This window comes from Dendropsophus ebraccatus, chromosome 7 (assembly GCF_027789765.1).
Source record: "Dendropsophus ebraccatus isolate aDenEbr1 chromosome 7, aDenEbr1.pat, whole genome shotgun sequence".
In the NCBI taxonomy this organism is placed as follows: Eukaryota; Metazoa; Chordata; class Amphibia; order Anura; family Hylidae; genus Dendropsophus; species Dendropsophus ebraccatus.
Genome location: NC_091460.1, coordinates 142,900,171 through 142,922,759, shown reverse-complemented (window position 1 = coordinate 142,922,759; position 22,589 = coordinate 142,900,171). Strand labels below are relative to the sequence as shown.

The window sequence follows — 22,589 nt, the reverse complement described above, 5'->3', positions numbered from 1 at the left end:
GTTTGATTTTTTTAGACCAAGCAGAGGGAAAAAATTATGGAATCATAAAAAAAAAAAAGAACACTCCAACACATCACTGGTATTTTGTTGCACCACCTCTGGCTTTTGAACAGCATGCAGTCTCTGAGGCATGGACTCAATCAGTGACAAATAGGACTCTTCATCAATCTGGATCTAACTTTGCTTTTAGTTTTCTGTCTTGACGCTTTGATGTCTTCCTTGGTCTGCCAGTATCTTTACCTTTAACAACCTTCTCATGTTGTTTCTATTTGGTCCAGATTTTACTGACTGAGAACAACCAACATCTTTTGCAACATTGCCTGATGATTTACCCTTTTTTAAGAGTTTTGATAATCTTCTCCCTTGTTTCAATTGACATATCTCATGTTGGAGCCATGATTCATGTCGGTCCACTTGGTGCAACGGTTCTCCAAGGTGTGATCACTCCTTTTTAGATGCAGACTAACAAGCAGATCTAATCTGATGCAGTTGTTAGTTGTGGAATGAAAAATTACAGGGTGATTTCATATTTTTTTTCCTCAGATTTGTGTGATTCCATAATTTTTTCCCCTGATTGGTCTAAAAAATTAAACATTACTCACCACCACATTTTTATTTATTGATGTCTGTTAGTGTTTCCTAAAGTGTCACTGTCGTTTTTTTGGTGTGTGTGTTTTTTTTTTTTTTGTTTTTTTTTCAGAAATCAATAGTACAGGCAATTTTAAGAATCTTTGTAATTGGGTTTATTAGGCAAATATGCCATTATCTGCATTCATAAAGACTTTCCCCAGGTCCCCCCCCCCCCCCCCCCCCCCCCGCCGCTCCCTCCTCTCTCACATTCACTGCTCATTATCAGGAAATCTCAACTCTTTTATATCGGTCGGGCCCTGTGTAACCCATGGAGAGGGGAGGGGGGAGGAGGGAGATTAGTCGCCAGCAGAGACCAGAGAACAAAGGATTACACAGCCAGAGCTGCATGAAAGCCGGTATTCAGAGGTCAGAGATGTCAGTGCTGACTTCTGTAAATTAACTCTTTGTTGTCCTGTTTTTGTGCCTCATCACCTTCCACCCCTCCCCTCTCCATAGAGAACAACATGATAAAAATGCATTTTTTGGCTAATAAACCCAATTACAAAGTTTCTTAAAATTGCCTGTACTATTGATTTCTGCAAAAAAAAAAAATAATAATAATAATTAAATGATAGTGACACTTTAAAGCCAGAAAGTTGCTATTTGCCATGACTTTAGTTTTTGGTTTTATTCTACAAAATTAAATAACTGAATGAACATCCCTCCGAGGCCGGTGATTCCATAATTTTTGCCAGGTGTTGTATAAGCTGTAGGTTTTGGCACACACGTCTAAGTCATGATTTTCAATAGGCTTGGGGGGTGATGGGGAGATGTGGGCTCTGGATGGGGGGATAGGGCGATGTGGGCTCAGGAGGGGGGGATAGAGTGATGTGGGCCCGAAGGGGGTGCCATTTTAGGTTTTGCCTCAGGCAGCAGAAACCCCAGAATAAGCCCTGCCTCCACATTATGAGACTGAAAATCTTTCTGCATACATATATAGCTGATAGCTCCATTAACATAGCTCCTTGCTTAAAATAGAAGTTATTTGCATTAGTTATGAACAAATCTATTGCTTTTGACTCCAAGCCCAACCTAATTAACCATGTAAAATGACAATTCTTCCCAGTTGGTTTTGGTAATCAGTAAGTGATAATCTCTTAACTGCTCACAACATACTGAGTCATTTCTTCCCCGGAATAATTATTATGACTATCCTGCTTCAGAAACCATGCACGGCCACTTAAAGAACAAGGAGGCATAATTTGCTCGATTCTTATACCTGCTTAAAGCTATTGCAGCTGTGATTTACCTACTCAACCAGCAGCTATGAAAATCACTCATCAACCTCGGCAGCCTAAAGTGAGCTGTAAATCAGTCGGCTGAAACGTGTCCAACCAGCTCGGTGTTGTGCACTTCGCCTCTTTACATGCGGAGCATATTAAATGACTGATGGAAGCCGCCATGATTAACGCGCGCTGCGGAACGTATCTCACGTTCTGGTCTTTAAAAGTCATTTTTTTAAATACCATTTACAGTGTGAGATAAGAAATGTTACCCTGTGAAGCGAGGAAACGCCAGGACTCTTCTTTAAATAGAAATTACACTTCATATGAAAAATGGTGCTGCACAGTCTAAATGCGATCCAAAGAGGACGTCGTTTACGCAGTGCGGATGAGCGAGCGGATGCATCGGTGACCAAATGGTTTAACGTTAAGGAGATTGTCTCGGCAGGAACGTTGCTGGCACATAGCTGGGATGTTCTGTTGGAATATGATTGGTGAGGCTGTGATCCCGTGCCAGTTGCTAAAACATAGTGGCATTTGTGCTAGGAAATCTCGGGGCCAATACGTCTCCCGTCCGATTACATTTTTCATGGTGGCCACATATTTGGCCATAGACTATAATATGCTTTGCATGCAGCCTCAAGAAAAGGGCTTATAGGCTGGGTTCACACTACGTTTGTGCTATCCATTTTTTTCATCCGTTTTTTTGCAAAAAAACAGATGGAAAAAACTCATGTGCATCCGTTTTTCCATTGACTTCCATTATTAAAAAAAAACGGATCAAAATGCATCTTTTTTTTTTTAAGTACACAAAAACCTACTTGATCTTGCGTAGGGTAGATGCGTTTTGATCTGTGTTTTGATAATGGAAGTCAATGGAAAAACAGATCAAAACACATGCATCCGTTTTTCCATCCGTTTCTTGCAAAAACAGGTGGAAAAAATTGATTTCAAGAATGTAGTATTAAGCCAGCCTAAGGCTAGGTTTAAATAAAAAAAAATTCATCCGTATTTGAAAAAAAAAGGATGAAGAAAACGAATGAATTTGTGTGCATTCATTCTGAACCGTTTTTCCGTTGACTTCCATAAAAAAACAATCACATCGCAACCATATTTTTAAAAAGTACACATAAACAGGGTTGATCACAATTTCGTTTATGCTAAAAAAATAAAAAAAAGAGATGTGCTTTGATCCGTTTCTTTTATAATGGAAGTCAATGGAAAACTGATCAAAACGGATGCACACAAATGCATCTGTTTTTCTATCCGATGAAAAAAACGTAGTGTGAACCCAGCCTTATACATGGTGCTATCACAATACAAAAAATAAATATATAAAATATAATATGACTGTTACTGGGTGTTTTTATTCTCAGCAGTTGTTTGCATAGAAAACTAGCATGTTTATGTCACTTTTGTTATCCATGTTGCACCTAGGCGAGGAAGTGGGAATGCTGGAAGACATGGCGGTTGGCATTTCAGATTTGAGGCACGTAGTATTTAAAATAAGTGAAGCTCCATCGGACGACTTTCTTCCTGTTGTGACTGGGAGACGGTAAGAATTGCTTGTGCCAGACACTGACTTTCTCACATCTTTGAATATTAGATTAGGAAAGCATTTTGTTTTTCAGAGCGCCTAAGATTTCACAAGTAATTAGTGTTATGGGGCATTGTGAGGCTGAAATTGCCAAAATCAATTCCCTGGTATTGAATCTCAGATTATATCCTTGTAGTTTCATCTTGTCTGTATTTAGAGTAAATGCTTCCATGTATAAAGCCGACATTGTCATTTATGAAAAAAGTAAAAAACAGACTTGTATATTAAACATTAAAGTGTCACTGTCGTGAAAATTTTTTTTGCAGAAATCAATAGTCCAGGCGATTTTAAGAAACTTTGTAATTGGGTTTATTATCCGAAAAATGCATTTTTATCATGAAAAAGCAGTTTGAAGCTCTCCCCCCTGTCTTCATTGTTCTCCTATGGAGAGAGCTAAAGAAAAGACCAAAACAGGACAACAAAGAGTTAATCTACAAATCCCTCACCCGTTATCTGTTCTGACCATCACCAGTGACCTGTCTGAGCTCGGATTACAGCTGTCACCCAGCTCCGTGCCTGTAATCCTCTGTTATCTGCTTTCTGCTGCCGGCTAACTCCCTCCTTCCTCCTCCCCCCTCCCCTCTCCCTAGAACAGACAGGGGACGTCTCCTGCAACAAGTCACAATTTTCAGATCTTTCAGAGTGGATGAAAAAGAGGAAGGAGGGGGGGACCTGGGAAAAGGCTTTTTACATGCAGATAATGGCAGATTTGGCTAATAAACCCAATTACAAAGTTTCTTAAAATCGCCTGGACTATTGATTTCTGCAAAAAAAAAAAATACGACAGTGACTCTTTAAGTCACATTTTTAAACATTTACTTCTGAAATTTCTTTATTTGTCAGTATAATTAACAATTAAAGTGTAACTTGAGGTAAATGATTTATTTTTTTATTATTTATTTATAGAAATGTAGGGAATTTTAACACATTTTCTAACATACTTTATCAGAGGATTTGGTCTCCATGTAGCTTAAAGTGTACCTGTTGTTGTAACCTTTAAAGTCTAAATCAACAGTAGATGTGGTATAAAGCAAGTTTGCAATTTACATTTCTTTTTTTTTTATCATGCTGTAAAGCAAAGCTATACTTACCAGAAATCCAGGTCCAGTCTCCTGCAGGCTGCTATATAACAGCTATACTTACTGTATCCAGGTCCAGTCTCCTGAAGGCAGCTATATAAAGGAAGGCATGTCTATTACGTTCATCCTCCTCGCCGTTCCCAAGCAGTTTTAATGTAGGGCTCTGTATAGTAAAGCCGTTTGGAGAACTGCCCCGCCCTCAAAGCACCGATCCACCGTTAATCATTAAAGGGGAACTTCAGCGAAAATTTTTATTAAAGTATTGTATTGCCCCAAAAAGTTATACAAATCCCCAATAAATACTTATTACGGGAAATGCTTATAAAGTGCTTTTTTCCCTGCACTTACTACTGCATCAAGGCTTCACTCCCTGGATAACATGGTGATGTCACTTCCTGGATAACATGGTGATGTCACTTCCTGGATAACATGGTGATGTCACTTCCTGGATAGTGATGTCACTTCCTGGATAACATGGTGATGTCACTTCCTGGTTAAAATGGTTATGTCACTTCCTGGATAACATGGTAACGTCACTTCCTGGATAACATGGTGATGTCACTTCCTGGATAAAATGATGATGTCTTGACCCGACTCCCAGAGCTGTGCGGGCTGTGGCTGCCGGAGAGGATGATGGCAGGGGGACACTGAGCATCCCTCTGCCATCATCCTCTCCAGCAGCCACAGCCCGCACAGCTCTGGGAGTCGGGTCAAGACATCATCATTTTATCCAGGAAGTGACATCACCATGTTATCCAGGAAGTGACATCACCATGTTATCCAGGAATTGACATCACCATGTTATCCAGGAAGTGACATATATAAAAATAGTGGGCACCGCTATTGATAAGGAGTGCTAAACCAATGCATATAAGAAACAGATAACTCTCCAAAAAAACAAAGCATATGCACAAAAAGGTAGCACATCACAAAAATACTTTATTAGGACAATATCAAAAATACAGAAAATACAATAAATTATGCAGGGGTGAAGCAATAAGGGAGACAAACCCCAAACACTACCCTACATTAAAAACACTTTAAAATGTCAACATGAGGCCTGCCGGCCTACCAGCAAGGCCTAACAGCCACACTGACCACTGGACCATATAAATCCTGAACCAAACTGCCTAAACAAAGTCCCTATGACATATGACATCAAAAAGAATAAAAAATATAGACATAAGGCAGAAAAGCGATAGGCAAAGAGTCACCCCACGCGTTCCGCCACCCAGCGGCTTCCTCAGGGCTTCCTCAGGACATCCCTGAGGAAGCCGCTGGGCGGCGGAACGCGTGGGATGACTCTTTGCCTATCTGACCCACTTTCATTTTTTGGACTGCATATGGTGATAGGTTTCGCTTTTCTGCCTTATGTCTATATTTTTTATTCTTTTTGATGTCATATGTCATAGGGACTCTGTTTAGGCAGTTTGGTTCAGGATTTATATGGTCCAGTGGTCAGTGTGGCTGTTAGGCCTTGCTGGTAGGCCGGCAGGCCTCATGTTGACATTTTAAAGTGTTTTTAATGTAGGGTAGTGTTTGGGGTTTGTCTCCCTTATTGCTTCACCCCTGCATAATTTATTGTATTTTCTGTATTTTTGATATTGTCCTAATAAAGTATTTTTGTGATGTGCTACCTTTTTGTGCATATGCTTTGTTTTTTTGGAGAGTTATCCAGGAAGTGACATCACCATGTTATCCAGGAAGTGACATCACCATGTTATCCAGGAAGTGACATCGCCATGTTATCCAGGAAGTGACATCACCATGTTATCCAGGAAGTGACATCACCATGTTATCCAGGAATTGAGGCCTTGATGCAGTAGTAAGTGCAGGGAAAAAAGCACTTTATAAGTATTTCCCGTAATAGGTGTAAATTGGTGATTTGTATAACTTTTGGGGGGCAATACAATACTTTATTAAAAGTTTTTGCCGGACTTCACCTTTACTAATAGCGGGTTGGCTGGGGGCGGATCAGCGCTTTGGGGAGGAGCAGTGCTCCAAGCTGCCTTACCAGACAGAACACTACATTAAAACGGCTTGGGAACAACGTCAAGGATTAAGGTAAGAGACATGCCTTCCTCCTCAGCACCCTGTGCACAATAGGGAGATATCAGCAGGTTACATTCATCGTACCTGCTGGTAGTTCCCCTTTAAGATTTCCACAAACAGGTGTCTCTTACCTTCCTCCTTGATGCCGTCCCCGTGCAGTTAGTAGTTGAATCCACCGGCCAGAGCACCATTAGGAGCACTGCCCCACCCACATTGCCCCGAGTCGACCTGTCCGATCCACTGAGTAGAAGGAGCAAACTGGCTCTGCGTGATTCAGGGGGGGGCAGTGCTCTTAATGGTGCTCTGGGCCGTGGATTCAACTAATAACTGCACGGGAACTGCACCGAGGTAAGAGACATGCCTTCCGTCTCGGGGTCCTGTGCGTGTAAGGGGGCTGTCAGAGGTTACATTAGTCTAACCTGCTGACAGTTCCCCTTTAAGGCTTTAAGGACTGTATTACAGCTCTTCTGCAGTTCTGTTTGGTTTGAATCTATAATAATGTGATATATTTATGCTATGGAGGTTTTGTGCCTATGTGATGCCATATGTCTGCACTTTTACAGACAATAAACTTAATTTACACCCACTGGCATAGTGTTTAGCATCACAAAAACAACGTATTAGTGTAACACGCACCTGTTTATGAGGCCTAGATTACTTTAGGAACAATTCTCTCCACCCTGTGCTTGTTGTTCAGAATCCAGGCCAAGAGCTTACCTGTAAAATCAGCTAATAGCCCATTATGATAAATCCAATAAAAAAATCTCATTTGCATTCTTTTCTTTCTAGGGAGCACTACCAGGTTGAGGTCAAACTTCCGACCAAAATGTTTGAGCTCCTGCCGCAAGAGATAAAAGATGGAAAATTGCTGAGAGTTTATCCGGTGCTTTTTAACGTCGGAATTAATGAGCAGCAAACAATCGCAGAGAGGTAAGACAGTTATCCGAATGCAATGAGCCGGAAGTAGCTTGCAGCTCCCATTTAGTATCAAAAAAATAACACAAAACGCATCTCACAGATTTAGATAAATATCCAGATATTTCCTAGCACAAAGGGTCCTATTACACGGAGCGACTTTTAACGATTAACGACTAACGATAAACAATCGCAAACGAGATTGTTTATTGTTAACTTGAACTCGTTCACCATATCACACAGAACGATGGTCGTTAGTTACGATCGTTACTATGATCATTTATTCCGCCTGATCCCAGCAAAACAATGGACAATGTGCAATTACACTGAGCGATTAGTGAACAAATGCGGAACTTGAGCGAACGATTAACGTTAATTTTAGGTTCAGATCTAAATCAACGACACACGAAGATTTTTCGATCGTTGCCTTCAATTACACAGAACGATTATCGTTTAAATTTAAACGATATTGCGATTTTTCGCACGATAATCGTCCCGTGTAATAGGGCCCAAAGGCTTGAGTCATCAGATAGAAACTGACCATACACAAGTCAGTTGGCTTTCAATATGTAATGTCCAATATGTAATGCCGATAATTGATGTTTTTTGGTACAAAAGTGAATTAGATCAGGACGAATTTTGCAAAGGGGTTGTTTACCAAAAAAAGGGAAAAAAAAGTTGTTGTTTTTTTTTCAAATCAACTGGTCTCAGCAAGTACCAGAGATTTGTAATTTACTTCTATTAAAAAATCTCCAGTTTTCCAGTACTTATCAGCTGCTGTTTGTCCTGCAGGAAGTTGTGTATTCTTTCCAGTCTGACACAGTGCTCTCTGCTGCCACCTCTGTCCATGTCGGGAACTGTCCAGAGCAGGAGCAAATCCCTATAGAAAACCTCTCCTGCTCTGGACAGTGGTGGCAGCAAAGAGCACTATGTCAGACTGGAGAGAATACACCACTTCCTGCAGGACATACAGCAGCTGATAAGAGTAACTGGAAGAGTAAGGATTTTTTAACAGAAGTAAATTACAAATCTCTGGCAATTGCTGGGACCAGTTGATTTGAAATAAAAAAAAAAAATTGGTGAACTACCCCTTTAAATACATTATTCAGCTTGTCTGTTATAGTCTCCAGTGGGGCCGGCATTTATCTCATGAATTGCTTTATCGATAACCCCGGAGACGCTTTCTTAATTAATTTTCTCCGCTACAGATTCGGTGACACCTCCTTACAAGAAAGTATAAACCAAGAGAATGTGGAACACTTGGAAGAGTATTACAGACTGTGCACAGATAAAACCTCTCCGGACTGTAAGTATAGTCACCGCCGAGGAGACCAGACTCGCTGGAAGCTCAGCGCTCTGGATGTAATTATTTTATTTTTATGGTTTAATGGGAATAAGTGTTTGATCTATTTTGCATTTGTACAGACGCCTACTGTGACTTTGTATTAATCCGAGTGGAGGAGCACACAGAGCGCTGGATTTAGTCTGATGGTGTCAGGGAAATTAGTGAGCACTATGGCACATAGAACATCCTGGCGGTAAACACTCTGCTTTGTCCTGTAAATACAACTGAGCGCTCACGTTTTCTTTCAACCATTTCAACCATGGACATCGGTACCAAGAGCCTGATGTTTTATGCCTTAGAATTTTGCTATCTATTGTGTGTTATTTATATTTCTCCTACATAAATCACAGTAGTGTACAGAGAATTAAAGGAACACTCTATGAATATATACTTCATGTTGTAGAAAAAATAGAAAAATAAAAGGGCACTCACCATAAAAACTATAGCTTTATTGAAGAATAAACTTTGAAACGCCATGCAAGGTATAGCAGAAGGCGAGGATGCCAGTTACTCAGGGCCACGTGATCGCTGTTTTGTGCACCTCAGTTTCCGGCACATATATGTTTTCAGCCCCGACATCTTTTATTCTGTCACTGTATGGCTATGTTCACACAACATACTATTTCTGAAAAGAACTTTGTATGTATTGAAGTCAATGCAACAACAGCCAGCCATGGTTCTCACACAATGCATTGAACAATGGCTGTTGTTTGGCACTCAAAACAACTGCCGTTGTTCCATTGACTTCAGTGTATTTTATTGCAGTATGTAAAAAAACGGCCGTTGTTTTCAAAAATAGTATGTTGACTTTTGAAATTAGCTAAGTAAATGCTAAACCCTTTATGTGCATTCTTAATATTTAATATTTCTATGATCACGTTAGGGTGCTGTTACACTGAGAGATTTATCTGATGGAATTTTTGAAGCCTAAGCCAGGAACAGACTATAAACAGAGAATCGGTCATAAAGCAAAGACTGAGATTTCTCCTCTTTTCAAATCTGGCTGTGGCTTAAAAAATCTGTCAGATAAATCTCTGTTAAAGGCGCCCTTAGGCTGGATTCACACATACCGGATCCACAAGGATCAAGGATTCCCAGCTGGACGTCCCACTTAACCGATCAGTGCGCTGCCTCGCCACAACGCACTGATTGGCTGAGCGTGAAATACACTGCGGATCCGGTACTTGTGAATCTGGCCTTAGGATCTGTCACATAGAAGGATAGAGACATTGTATCCTGGGCTGAGCCCCACCCACTGTCTCTGCCTGCTTACCACGGACTACCCTAGGCGGCAGCGGGTAACTGGGCGGCCGTCCCTAGCCTGGGTAAGTGTAACACAAAGTGAAGACAGACGAACAAAAAAAATCAATGAGATACAGTCTTGGCACTAACCAACATGATTAAACAATGCTTTATTAGAATCCACAGGAGAAACACTGTCGGCTGCTAGTGAAAGCGCTCAATGCAGTGAAGTCCTAGGTGCATTGCCCTGTCCCTAGGTCCACGCTGTGCCACATCACCAGGTTCCCAAACCCCTCCAGGTGTCCCCTTCTCCCAGTTTCCGGGGACATCACGACCCAAGTTAAATGACACAAGGGGGTGGGATTTAGCCCACTCAGCCAATCAGCAACTGCAGCAGTGTCCCGCCCCAGTCACTGACTGAGCAGGGAATCCATCAACCAGGTTATGATGTAGCCGGAGGGGAACTCAGAAGACAGCCGGCTGGGGTCCAGGAGCAGGATGCAGCACTGTACGGGCACCGGTACAGGTGAGTATAACTTCTTTTTTATGTTCCCCCAGCCTGGAAGAATTTTTTTGCCTTGCACCGGATTTCCCCATTAACTCTGAAGTTGCTAAAGGAAATCAGCGGGTGTGTAGCATGAAACCAGTAACTAAAAAAAAAAACAAGACATTTCAGATCACAGCCAAGACAACACAAAATAAACACAGATCACGGCCATAAGTACAGCCTCAGTTATACCCCGCACACCGAGGACGTTGCCAAGGTCTGAACAGGTACATTCATAACAGGTCATTTCTATGGAGTGGAGAATGTCAGGAGAGCATTTGAGCTCTGTACTTTATAAAATATGAATGATAATCTATGCTTAGTGTGTCTGTAGAATCTCCCAGCAGGAGCCCTGATTCGGAGGCTGCTGAAGGCCGTGTGTTCACATTGTGTTCCTTTGCACATAATCTATGACAAAACCTTTTGTTCTAGACAGCCGCGGCTATGCTCGCAAAATCTCCAGCCCTACAATATCCTACTTTTAGCACAGACTTTTTTTTACTTCTTATAATTTATTAATGTCTCCATAAGTTTGGATGGTTTCATTTAAAGTGGTTCTTTATCAGAGCGAGAGCATGTACACTTCTAAAGAACTTAAATATTTCCATTAAAGTGGCTCACCAGGAATCCATTTGCACTAGGTTGCAAATGAAAGATTGTACTGGATAAGAAGCCAAAGCAGAGATTTGTACATCAGCCGGAGCTTTTCCTTTCACAGATGTCGGCTTCCCTGACTTTCAGATTCCACAAATCTGACTGCTATGTAAGCCCTGGTTAACCAGTTTACCACTGGCCAAATCCTAACATTGCAACCATCTCAATAGAAAAACATCAAACGTACCGGCAAGTAAATTTATTTTGAATTTATTCTACATATTTTAATAGTGAGAACAAGAACGTTTTTTTTTTGTAAAATTTGTTCACTATAAGGGTCCGTTCACACATACAGGATCAGCAGCAGATTTGATGTCGTAGATATCCGTGTAACTAAAGGATTGAACACGGCGTCCTATCTGCAACATCAAATCTGCTGCTGATCCTGTACGTGAAATCAATTCTGATGGCTGGTTAAATTGAATACACATCTTAAGCAAAAAATCCATACGTTGTCATTACCCTGTTTCCTTGAAAATAAGACCTAGTAGAGCTTTTACTGAATTGCCAAATATAAGGCCTCCCCCGAGAGTAAGACCTAGCAAAGCTTTTGTTTGGAAGCATGCCCGCCGCACAGAACACCAGGGCATGCAGCTGGGATTCGTTTTAGTCTGCCTCCTTTGTTATCTACCTTCACCGTCCATTGCAGAGCAGCTACATGCAGGACATGAAGACCGTCACCTGCCTCCATCCCTGTTGTTCCCTTCCATGGCCATCACTTGTAAATGTGCAGGCAAGGCATCAAGAGGCCGGTCGCCTGCCGCCATCCCCATTGGCATCTACCGCCAGATGTAGAGCTGCACACAGTCTGCAGTTATGCTGTCCCTGCTGTGCTGTACAAGTGTGCTGTGGTGAGCTCCCCCTGGTGGCCGGAAGCTGCCTTCCCATACACTCTGTCCCTTCTTCTTAAAGAAAGCCTGTCAGCCGGGTCAGCCCCTTCCCCCCCCCTCCCCCCATACATACCAGTTCCTGTGCTGCCCACTCCCAGTCTTGGTCCGCCGCAGAGATATGGCCATCGGCTCATCAGCTCAATATGCAGATGAGCTGAGATTAAATCACTTAAACCTGGAGCAATGATTTCCTATGACCATCGGACTAATCTCAGCTCATCTGCATATTGAGCTCGCTGATGAGCCAACGGCCATATCTCCACAGCGGGAGCGGGAAGCACAGGAGCTGGTATGTAGGTTGGGCCCTGTCCGGGGATGGGGTGGGTTCGAGGGGCGGACCCGGCTTCCTTTAAGACATCCCCTGAAAATAAGACCTAGTGCATCTTTGGGAGCAAAAAATAATAAAAGACACTGCCTTATTTTCGGGGAAACACGGTATATAGGAACTTAAAAAAACACCAGACTATTCAATATAGAAGGTGATAGCAAGGTGCATAAACTTCCCTGCTTATTATTTAACACTCTGACAACAAATCTAGCAATATGAAAGTATACGGTGTACTTTGTAGTTGGAGTGGATATGTCTGGGAAACAAATTTAGAAATTTAGTGCAGATGCAAGAATCTTTTTATTTTTTTATAGGGTACATCATTTGCATAAGGCATCTCCACTAAAATATGGAAATAAATACCCTTCTATTTTAGGGAAATGCTACTTTGCAGAAGATAAAGGTGCTAGAAATAGCTATAAAAAGTACACGATATCTTACCTGAACAAGGGGAGAAGAGTTATGCTGTGTAATGAGCACGGGACGGCTCCGGTTAAAAACAATGCCAACAGCTAATCCATTATCAGGGCAGAGAACCTGTCTAAGTGCAGAAATGATCTATCCTGACTGCCGCTGTCTTTAGTAGCCTCATTATTAATCACATTATTAATCACATTTCCATCTCCTGTTGAGGAATTCTCAGCCATTGTTCCCATAGGCCCAGAACTGCATGTAATGGAGCACAGCCAGGCGGTAATAAATGCAGCCAGCAGCACCATAACCTTGAACAATTTAAAAAAAATATGTTTCATAAAAAGTTTTATCCATAGACTTTCTAAACTGCAGCCTGACATCTGCCTAGCAATCTACAGGGTGACCGTGAGGGCTTTAAAGTTTGGCCCAGCGCTGTATGTTATATATAGGATATGCTAGGTTAGGGGGCTTATGGTTATGCTCCGAATGTTTGGGTTTAATCACTTTTCTTATTCAACTATATAAATACTGTAGAAATAAAGCAAAAATATGTAGTACAATGATATATCAACCCAATTCTATACGGGGGGGGGGGGGTGTAAGACAGGGAGGAGACGTGGCCCCCTACCGTGCCTGATTTACTGTGATTTACACCTATTCGTACGGCTAGGCCATGTTCACTAAGAACCTTCTTAGTGTATCCAGCAGGGAAATTGGGGGCGGGACCTAATTTAAGACCCGGTACGAGTACACCGGTCTTCATAAATGTCCCCCTTTATGTCCAGAACCCACCTAATGCTAAGGGTGCTGTTTGCTGGTGGGCTCTGGTGTTTTGGAATACTTTTGTCACTGTGGTCAGGACTGGTAGTACTCACCTCCAGACACACAGGCTAGATCTCTGTGTCGAGCTCCCACTGAAGATTCCCACAAGTGGACGAGCATTGTTAGTGTGATATTTCTGCACTTAGCAGTTTTTCAGCTTTTTCTTACTGGGGATCAGTCCCTTTTCCTTTCCTCTATGAGGTGACTTTCCTGACTCCTGAAAATCTTCGGTGTAGACAAGGGTTGTCACAGTTCACAGTTACCCCACCTCTAAGGGCTTAGCACTGCACACTGGTTGTCTCAGCCACTCTCAAGGGAAACAGGTCCTCTCTCTCCTGACTATATATATATATGTATATATATATATAAGAAACTGACTTCTTAGTTTTCTGCGGCCACTATTCATTGAATAGCGGCCGTAGAGAACGTGTCAGTTCACACAATGGAGCGTGCTGCTCCGGGCGCACTCTCCATTGTGTGCAGTGGTGAATTCAGATGCAGCATCCTAATTCAGCAGAAAAGAAGATCATCCGACCACTACTGCAGGGATGATCTTCAGTAACACCGGCTGTATCATAGAATGGCCGTTGTTATACTCCATGTGAACATGGCCTAAAGGTACATTCACAAATACTTAAAAGGCTGCAATGATAAATCTCCCCCTATGTGTACAAAGATAGACTTGTTGTTGTTACTTTTTTATTGCATTACATTTTTCTCATGTTTTTTTTTCCTCTCAAAAGCCAAAAAAAAAAAGAAAAGTATCTGTTTTATTTGTAATATACAAAAACTGTGATCACTGTATGTAATGCTTGACCCTGTAGTACTATCATTATACAAGTCAGTGGGGGCTTACGCTTCTAGTGATTAATAATAGTATGAATAACCGCTAGGGATAAAATCTACATCTATATATTTGGGAAATAATGTTATTACAACATGAGATGGAAATGGATGAACTGTTTGTATTTCCCATTTGAGGGATGTGGGATTATAGGTTAAGAAGAGGAGCTGTGACAGTCCGATGTGCTCCTGGTGCAGAAATAAACGCTTCCATTCCATTATAAATTGGAGAGTTTGCAAAAAGCTTTTGTCTCTCTTGAACATTTGTCGGTTCGGAAAAAGAGCATTAATTTCTGACAACTGTGTTATTGCGAGCACGGCTCCCATAGAATAATTCCACAAAGCCCCATTGTATGAAAAGCTTTTATTTAACACATTTAGTCCTGGCGGAGCGAGGTTAGAAAGCCAATACCACATCAAGCTTAAGACTATTAGCTCAGATCCAAGTACGTTTTTCTTTTTTTTTCTGCCTTTTGTCAACAATTTTTACATAATGACGCTGCAGCCAGATGTTACCAGAATAAAATATAGAAATTATACATAAAAAGTTTGGACTTTCTGGAGCCTTTCCAACCACTTCACTAATGGACAACGAAAAAAATGGATAAAAAAAAGGCAAAAAAATATAACAGGATAAACCCCAAGGAAAAGGCTTTTAAATAAATCTGAACAAATGTGTAAAATTCAAGAAGTTTTCTACAATTCAATAAAAATACAAAAAATTGTGTGAAGTGGCCCTTAACCTGTTCAGGACTGGGGACGTAACTGTACTGTCTATTGTGGTGAGTTCCCGCTCATGGACGTACAGGAGCTGTGCCCATACCATCCTGGGCAAGGTCTGTGGTAGTCGGGCACCCAAAGCAACTAACCTGCAGCAGGAGACCCGAGCTGAGCTTGTATCCAAACAGTTAACAGTCCGTACGATCACAGCATCTATAGGGCAGAACAGAGGAAGAAGTCTCCCTCTGTTCACCATCAAGACAGTGTAAAGCGATCACACAGCCCTGATGGTAGCTATGACAACCCAAGGCCTTCCTGAGGCCTACAGTCTTGTAGCTTGGAAAGCTTATCAGACTCAGTCCTAAGGCTGATCAGCTACGCCCATGACAGGCATAATACAATACAATGCAGGGCACATCAGCACTGCAATATATTATACCAGGCAACCAAATATTGAAGTCCCCAAGAAAAAAAAATGTAAAATAAAGTGAAATACACACACAGGGGGAGATTTATCAAACATGGTGTAAAGTGAAACTGTCTCAGTCGCCCCTAGCAACCAATCAGATTCCACCTCTCATTACTCACAGACTCTTTGGAAAATGAAAGGTGGAATCTGATTGGTTGCTAGGGGCGACTGAGCCAGTTTCACTTTACACCATGTCTAATAAATCTCCCCCACTATCTCCAGATCCCCCAATGCAGATAAAAGGGGGGGGGGAGGTTACATATTTGGAATTGCAGCATGCCTAACAACGCAGGCAAAAAAACTATCACATAATTACACCCACACGATGACTGCAGAAAATTCAAAGTTAGAAAAGTGGCAATTTTGTGTTTTTTTTTTTTTTTCATTAATGGGGCATTTTTTACAAGAAAATCAAATATCGGACAAAATTCACCACTAAAGTACGATATGTCATGAAAAAAAAACAATCTCAGAATCGCTAGGATAAGATAAAGCATCACGGAGCTATAACCACATAAAGTAAGGCAGGTCAGATTTCAAAAATTGGCCCTGATACTTAAAGCGGAACTATCAGCAGGTTAGAAAAATCTAACCTGCAGATACTGTAGCTCCCTATTGGGCACGGGGCACTGTGGATAAAGGTATGTCTCTTACCTTCATCCTCTGCACCATTCCCATGCTGTTAGCTGTGAAATCTTCTGGCCGGTAAGCCATTAGTAGCACCAATCTGATCTGGCCTGCCCCCGGCTATGACCCCCACGACTCACCCCTTCTAATGATTATCAATGAGGGGGGCCAGCCGGATCGGTGCTTGGGGGGTGAAGCCCCCACCCCCACTGCTTCTAACGGCTTACCGGGCAGAAGAATTCACCGCTAACAGCCCAGGAACGGCACAGAGGATTAAGTTAAGAGACACATGCCTAGTAGGGAGCTATCAGCAGGTTAGATTCGTCTAACCAGCTGATAGTTCCCCTTTAAGGCCAATATTAGCCCGGTCATGATCACTGCAACCTGTAAGATTTTTTTTTTGTGTTATTTTATGACATTTGGGCAATTTTTTTAAAGGGTGGATAATTGATTTAAAGAGTTTGTTCCATGATTTATTCACTATCCACAGGATAAAGAATAAGTGTCTGATCAGTAGGGGTCCGAATGCTGAGATCTCGAGCAGAGACCCGAGTTTTCAATTAAAACGGATCCACATTAATTCCTTATGGGAGTTATCAGAGAGCTGATTATAATCCATTTTATTATTATTATTATTATTATTATTATTATTACGATTACAATTTCTTACGTTCTGTGGATATAGTACACAGCATTATTACTTGTGCTTGGCGTGTGGTTGCATTATAGCGGTTATTTTCTACCATTCAGAGGTTGCAGAGACTAAACTTCTATCACCGCTTCTTATTTATAGATCCCCAGTTGTTCCAGGAACAGAATGATCTGAAGGAGCTCCTTGAAAACCTTCACCAAAACACTCATGCCAAAAAAAGGAAGAATGTAGAAATCATGTGGATGGCGGCTACCGTAAGTATCAGACGCATTCAGAGCTGCAGCGGCACTGGTAACTCTGTCCTATTGTTTCCTGACATTAACTCACACGGCATTTCCTCTGTTTTAAACCACCTGGACCTGGAAACACTATTCAAAAGTTTTGTTATATGGAGATTTGGTATATTTTTGTCATTTCTTATAGTAATATATATATATAGTTTGTATCTTACTGTACTTATTACGAAAAGTTTTCTTGTTGTGTGGCCATTTCAGGCTCCCCAGTGGTCGGAGTCCCAGCTATGTCCTCGAAATGCCCGTCTTTCTCTCCCTCATTATCTGTTGAGTAGATTCAGGAGGCCCACATACACATTACACAATGGAAATTGGTCATTTTTTTTTGTATTTTAGCCTTAAAGGGGTACTTTAGTGAAAATGTTTTTCTTTCAAATCAACTGGTGTCAGAAAGGGCCAGAGATTTGCAATTTACTTCTATTAAAAATTCTCAAATCTTCCAGTACTTATCAGCTGCTGTATGGCATAGATATTTTTAATAGTAGTAAATTGCAAATCTCCCGCACTTTCTGACACCAGTTAATTGGAAAGAAAAACATTTTCACTGGAGTACCCCTTCAAGGCTAAAATACAGAAAAAAAACATAAAAATAAAACCATGACCGCAAAGTAGAAATCCAGAAATGTTCCTGTGTGTTTTATTTCATCAGTTCAATCACCCTTCAGCATATTGAAATGACCCGTTGGTTTCCCGCGGTGGCGTAATTACCTGATTCTTCAGGACAGTTTTTAAAGATTTAAAAAAATCTCGTCTTTTTTTCCAGCTCTGATAAAGTTGTTTTTGCGCGTTTATGCATGACCTTTGTCTTGTTGGCTATATTCACACTTAGGAAAATGTATTTCTATCTGAACAGAGTGAGTTTTTGCCCAGATAACCCTTAAAACTGCAGCGGAAAGGAGATTTGTTTAATATGTTCTGGTGCTCAGGCGTGAAATTTTGTTAATTGCAGTTAGATTTGTTGGCGCATTAAGGAAAGCTGAAATGATTCTAATTGCCATTTTCAAGAATGAACTATAAAGCAATCTCTAATAAATTGACTGGTGACCGCAGTAATGACCTGGAAACATTGTTTTACATCAATAATTCTCAAACATAGCATACATAATGGAGGCCTCCTTGGTGTCTCTTCTCCTTATGGAGGAAATGTATTATCAGCTAAATACATAGCCCGGCTGCACTGCTTCATTTACAGGTTTCGGTTTAAAGGAGAAGTCCGGGGAGGGGGAGGCTGAAAGTAATAACGTGCTCTCACCTGCCTGGCTCCAGCGCTGATTTCACATTCGGACGACCGGACAGGTCTAAGTCCTTCTAGTCTGCCTTATTAGTATTTCCATTCTTATTATCTTAGGAGATATAGATAGATAGATAGATAGATAGATATAGATATATGTACATACCAGACAGGTTACATTCGGTTATTGTAGATTTACCAACCACACCTGCTGGAAGTTTGTTCCAAGCATCTACTACTCTTTCAGTACAGTAATATTTTCTCACGTTGCTTCTGATCTTTCCCCCAGTAACCTCTCACTGTCTCCTCTTCTTCTTGTTCAGTTTTTTTCTAAAATCCTGTAACATGTCCTCCCTTTCCCTTCTTCCTCCTGTAACATATATAAAGGTTTCCATCATGTCCTCCCTTTCCCTTCTTCCTCCTGTAACATATATAAAGGTTTCCATCATGTCCTCCCTTTCCCTTCTTCCTCCTGTAACATATATAAAGGTTTCCATCAAGTCCCCCCCCCTTTCCCTTCTTCCTCCTGTAACATATATAAAGGTTTCCATCACGTCCCCCCTTTCCCTTCTTCCTCCTGTAACATATATAAAGGTTTCCATCATGTCCCCCCTTTCCCTTCTTCCCGCCAGGTTATACAGTGTCACATCCTTAAGTCTTTCCTGATATGGTTTATGCCTCACACCTTCCACCATTTTTGTTGCCGTCTTTGGACCCGTTCTATTTTATTAATATCCTTTTTAGGTGACATATATACAGCCCAGCATACAATTATATATATATATATATATATATATATATATATATATATATATATATATACAGCCCAGCATACCATTATATATACAGCCCAGCATACCATTATATATATATATATATATATACAGCCCAGCATACCATTACAAATAAATATATATATATATATATATATATATATATACAGCTCAGCCTACGATTTTGCTTTCCCCACCGCCTGGTTGCACTGGTGACTCATTTTAAGGCTGCGAGAAATAGCGCCGGCAGCGAGCGGAGAACGAGGGGCCTGACAGGTCTTTGCTCGTTTGCTCCTCTGAATCACCCCGTGTAATAGGGGCTTTAGCCAACAGACCCCGATTAACATGCCGTGAGGTCCATCATGATGTTTATTGTTTTAAAGGCAAGAATAGTGCAATTTTTTACATAGTCTAGCTGAGTTATCCCTCCCAGTACATTACTAACTTAGTATTCACCATGTTCCATTCCATAATGTGGCCTTGTATTAATATTCATGTAGCTTCCTTGTAATTGATGTTAAATGTCCAGCAATTTGCTCATTATGATTAAGTCCTGTTCCTAAATACACTGGCTGCTTTGTGCTAATCCTATGGTGCGCTTCTACCTGCTGCAATGTAATCCTCGAAGATTAAATTAAATGGTCTAGCAATGACTGAACTAAGCTCCTTAAGAACCTTTAAGGGTGAATGCCTGCAGGGGTTGTGTCTTTATCCGGTCGCAGCTTTCCAAGGAAGACTCCCACTCTCTACTAGTAATGCCTACACACTTCAGCAAATAGGAAATGCTAATGCAAAACGTTCCATCCAATTTACCACTCATTTAGACTTTTTATATATCTGTCATTATTCCGGCCCCGGCCACTCCAGGAAAATTAAATTTAATCTCATTTACAAATGTGGAGGATCTTAACGGCACTGTATGAGTGAGCGCAGTAATGACATAGTGTCTGTATTACAATATACAATAAAGGTCAGGCTAAGAACGTAAAAAAAACGGGACCCCAATCAAAATCGGCCTGTCATAGGGAACTGGCTCATCCTCATGCTGCAGTCTATAATTCTTAAGAATCTAAATAAGCGTAAGTACATGGCGGACACATTGCCAGCTTATTCGGAAACGCTTCTTGAAGGGAGTGGACGTACCATTAAGTAACCCGGCCCCAATGGGTAATGTAGGTATTCCGGGAGTGATTTTTATGGCTTACAATTACTACTGGATTATTAGTGAAATATTAAAGGAAACTTTATGATCAGAGAGTAATGGTCCCTTAAAGGGATAGTTCAGCAAAAAAAAAACTTTCAAATCAACTGGTGCCAGATTTGTAATTTACTTCTATTAAAAAAGCTCAAATCTTCCAGAACTTACCAGCAGCTGTGTGTCCTGCAGGAAGTGGTGTATTCTTTCTACTGTGGAGAGCAATAGAGGTTATCTTTGTGGATTTGCTGCTGCTCTGGACAGTTCCTGACATGGACAGAGGTGGCAGCAAAAAGCACTGTGTCAGACTGGAAAGAATATACCACGTCCTGTAGGGCATACAGCAGATGATAAGTACTTGGTGACGTCAATTTTTTATAGAAGTAAATCACAAATCTCTGGCACATTCTGGTACCAGTTAATTTGATAGAATTTTCTTAATAAGCAAGAGAAACTACTAACTAAACAACACAATGAAATCCAAATCTCTGCTGATCCCCCAGAGCATGATTAAATCTAGTATCGTAACACATCACCAGAATGGGTTTATGAGGGATCGGTCTTAATCAGCTTCTACAGAGTAAAATCTTTATATTTGCAGATGATACTAAACTGGCTAAAGTTATAACCACAGAGAAGGATAATATAATATTACAGAGGGATTTGGAGAAGCTGGAGGCTTGGGCAGATAAATGGCAAATTATATTTAATGTGTCTAAATGTAAGGTTATGCACTTTGGCCATAGAAATAATGAGTACAGTTATGTGTTATGTAATAAAAAACTGGGTAAAACTGCTTCCGAAAAGGACCTTGGGGGTATTGGTGGACAGTAAACTCAACTTTAGTGATCAGTGCCAGGCAGCAGCTGCCAAGGCTAATAAAATCATAGGAATCATAATCATAAGATAAGAACATAGTTTTGCCTCTGTAATTGCTGGTGGTTTTACAAAGTACTGACTTTAGCCAGGAGAATAGTTATGTACAATATATATATATATATATATATATATATATGTGTGATTTTCATTACACTATAGTTTGAATATTGTATGATAGAGATGAGTGAATTTACAATAAATTTGTCCGGACCTTCGGCTGTTGACTAACGCTGCCTGGAAAAGAGAGAGACTTTTTTTTATATATACAAAAGCTCAATATAAGCCTTAGTAATTCTTAGTTGAGTCTTCACAAACAATTCTCTTCTGTTTTGTAGGTAGTGGAGGCTTTTTACATTGCATTTATAAAATTCTTTTAGGTTCTGATCACCGTATACTGCTCGCTATGAGGAGGAAGGATAGTTTCCATAGTAATGTTATTATACCTTGCCTTTGAATAGTACGTCTACCTATACCACATAGAGAGTACAGCTTTCTAGCGTCTTTCCTTTTGATGTTATGCAAAGCCCTTTCAATTGATGTGTGGTCATCTAAGAGCTTGAACTCTACAAAATGAAGAAAAGAGAACAGTATTACATAACATAAGGTCTCTTCATACATGGGCAGTTTAAGGAAGGCCTCCTTACAGCTGCGGTGCGGAGAATGTTATACACTTAACCCTGTGTGTTAAAGATCAAGCAAGTCTTCCAATGTAAGTCCATAGAGAGTGGTGCCTTGCCGACCGGAACCATATTCACAATTGCCATATATCAGCATGCAACCTTGGCTAGTTTTTGTCTCTATTTTACATATTTTGTACAATTTATAAAGCCATGTTATTTTTTTATACTTAAAGGGAATGTGCCCCTAAGTTTATGGTGCCTTAAATGAGGGCAGAATGAACTAGTGACCGAAATGCTGAACAGATCAGAGTATTACTTACATTATTCTACTTAGCCGTTCTCCTAATGTGCAGGAGAATAGGATTCTTGCCCCACCCCTCCCCCCGCCCTACAGCTTCTGATTGACAGTAAACTCATATTTACAGCATGGATAGATAACTGCCAATCAGCAGCTGGTGGGCGGAGTTTTCTGCTTCTCATGAATATCCAGGACTACTGGTCTCATGCACATAATGGAGACGACTACTTATTGTCCATGTTATTCAGGAG

At 40.8% G+C, this 22,589-nt stretch overlaps 1 protein-coding gene across 9 annotated transcripts in view; it reads left to right on the top strand.

Moving 5' to 3' along the window:
• The window catches only part of INPP4B (inositol polyphosphate-4-phosphatase type II B), a 394,433-nt gene that overhangs the window by 354,430 nt on the left and 17,414 nt on the right, over positions 1–22,589 (top strand). For 8 of the 9 annotated variants that reach the window (XM_069978640.1, XM_069978642.1, XM_069978641.1 and 5 more), the window contains 4 exons: positions 3,291–3,408; positions 7,371–7,511; positions 8,705–8,802; positions 17,191–17,303. In XM_069978640.1, the coding sequence (XP_069834741.1) occupies positions 3,291–3,408; positions 7,371–7,511; positions 8,705–8,802; positions 17,191–17,303 (470 nt within the window). Of the gene's footprint in view, positions 1–3,290; positions 3,409–7,370; positions 7,512–8,704; positions 8,803–8,921; positions 9,035–17,190; positions 17,304–22,589 lie in introns of those variants that run through there. The other variant, XR_011364011.1, reaches the window with a different exon arrangement.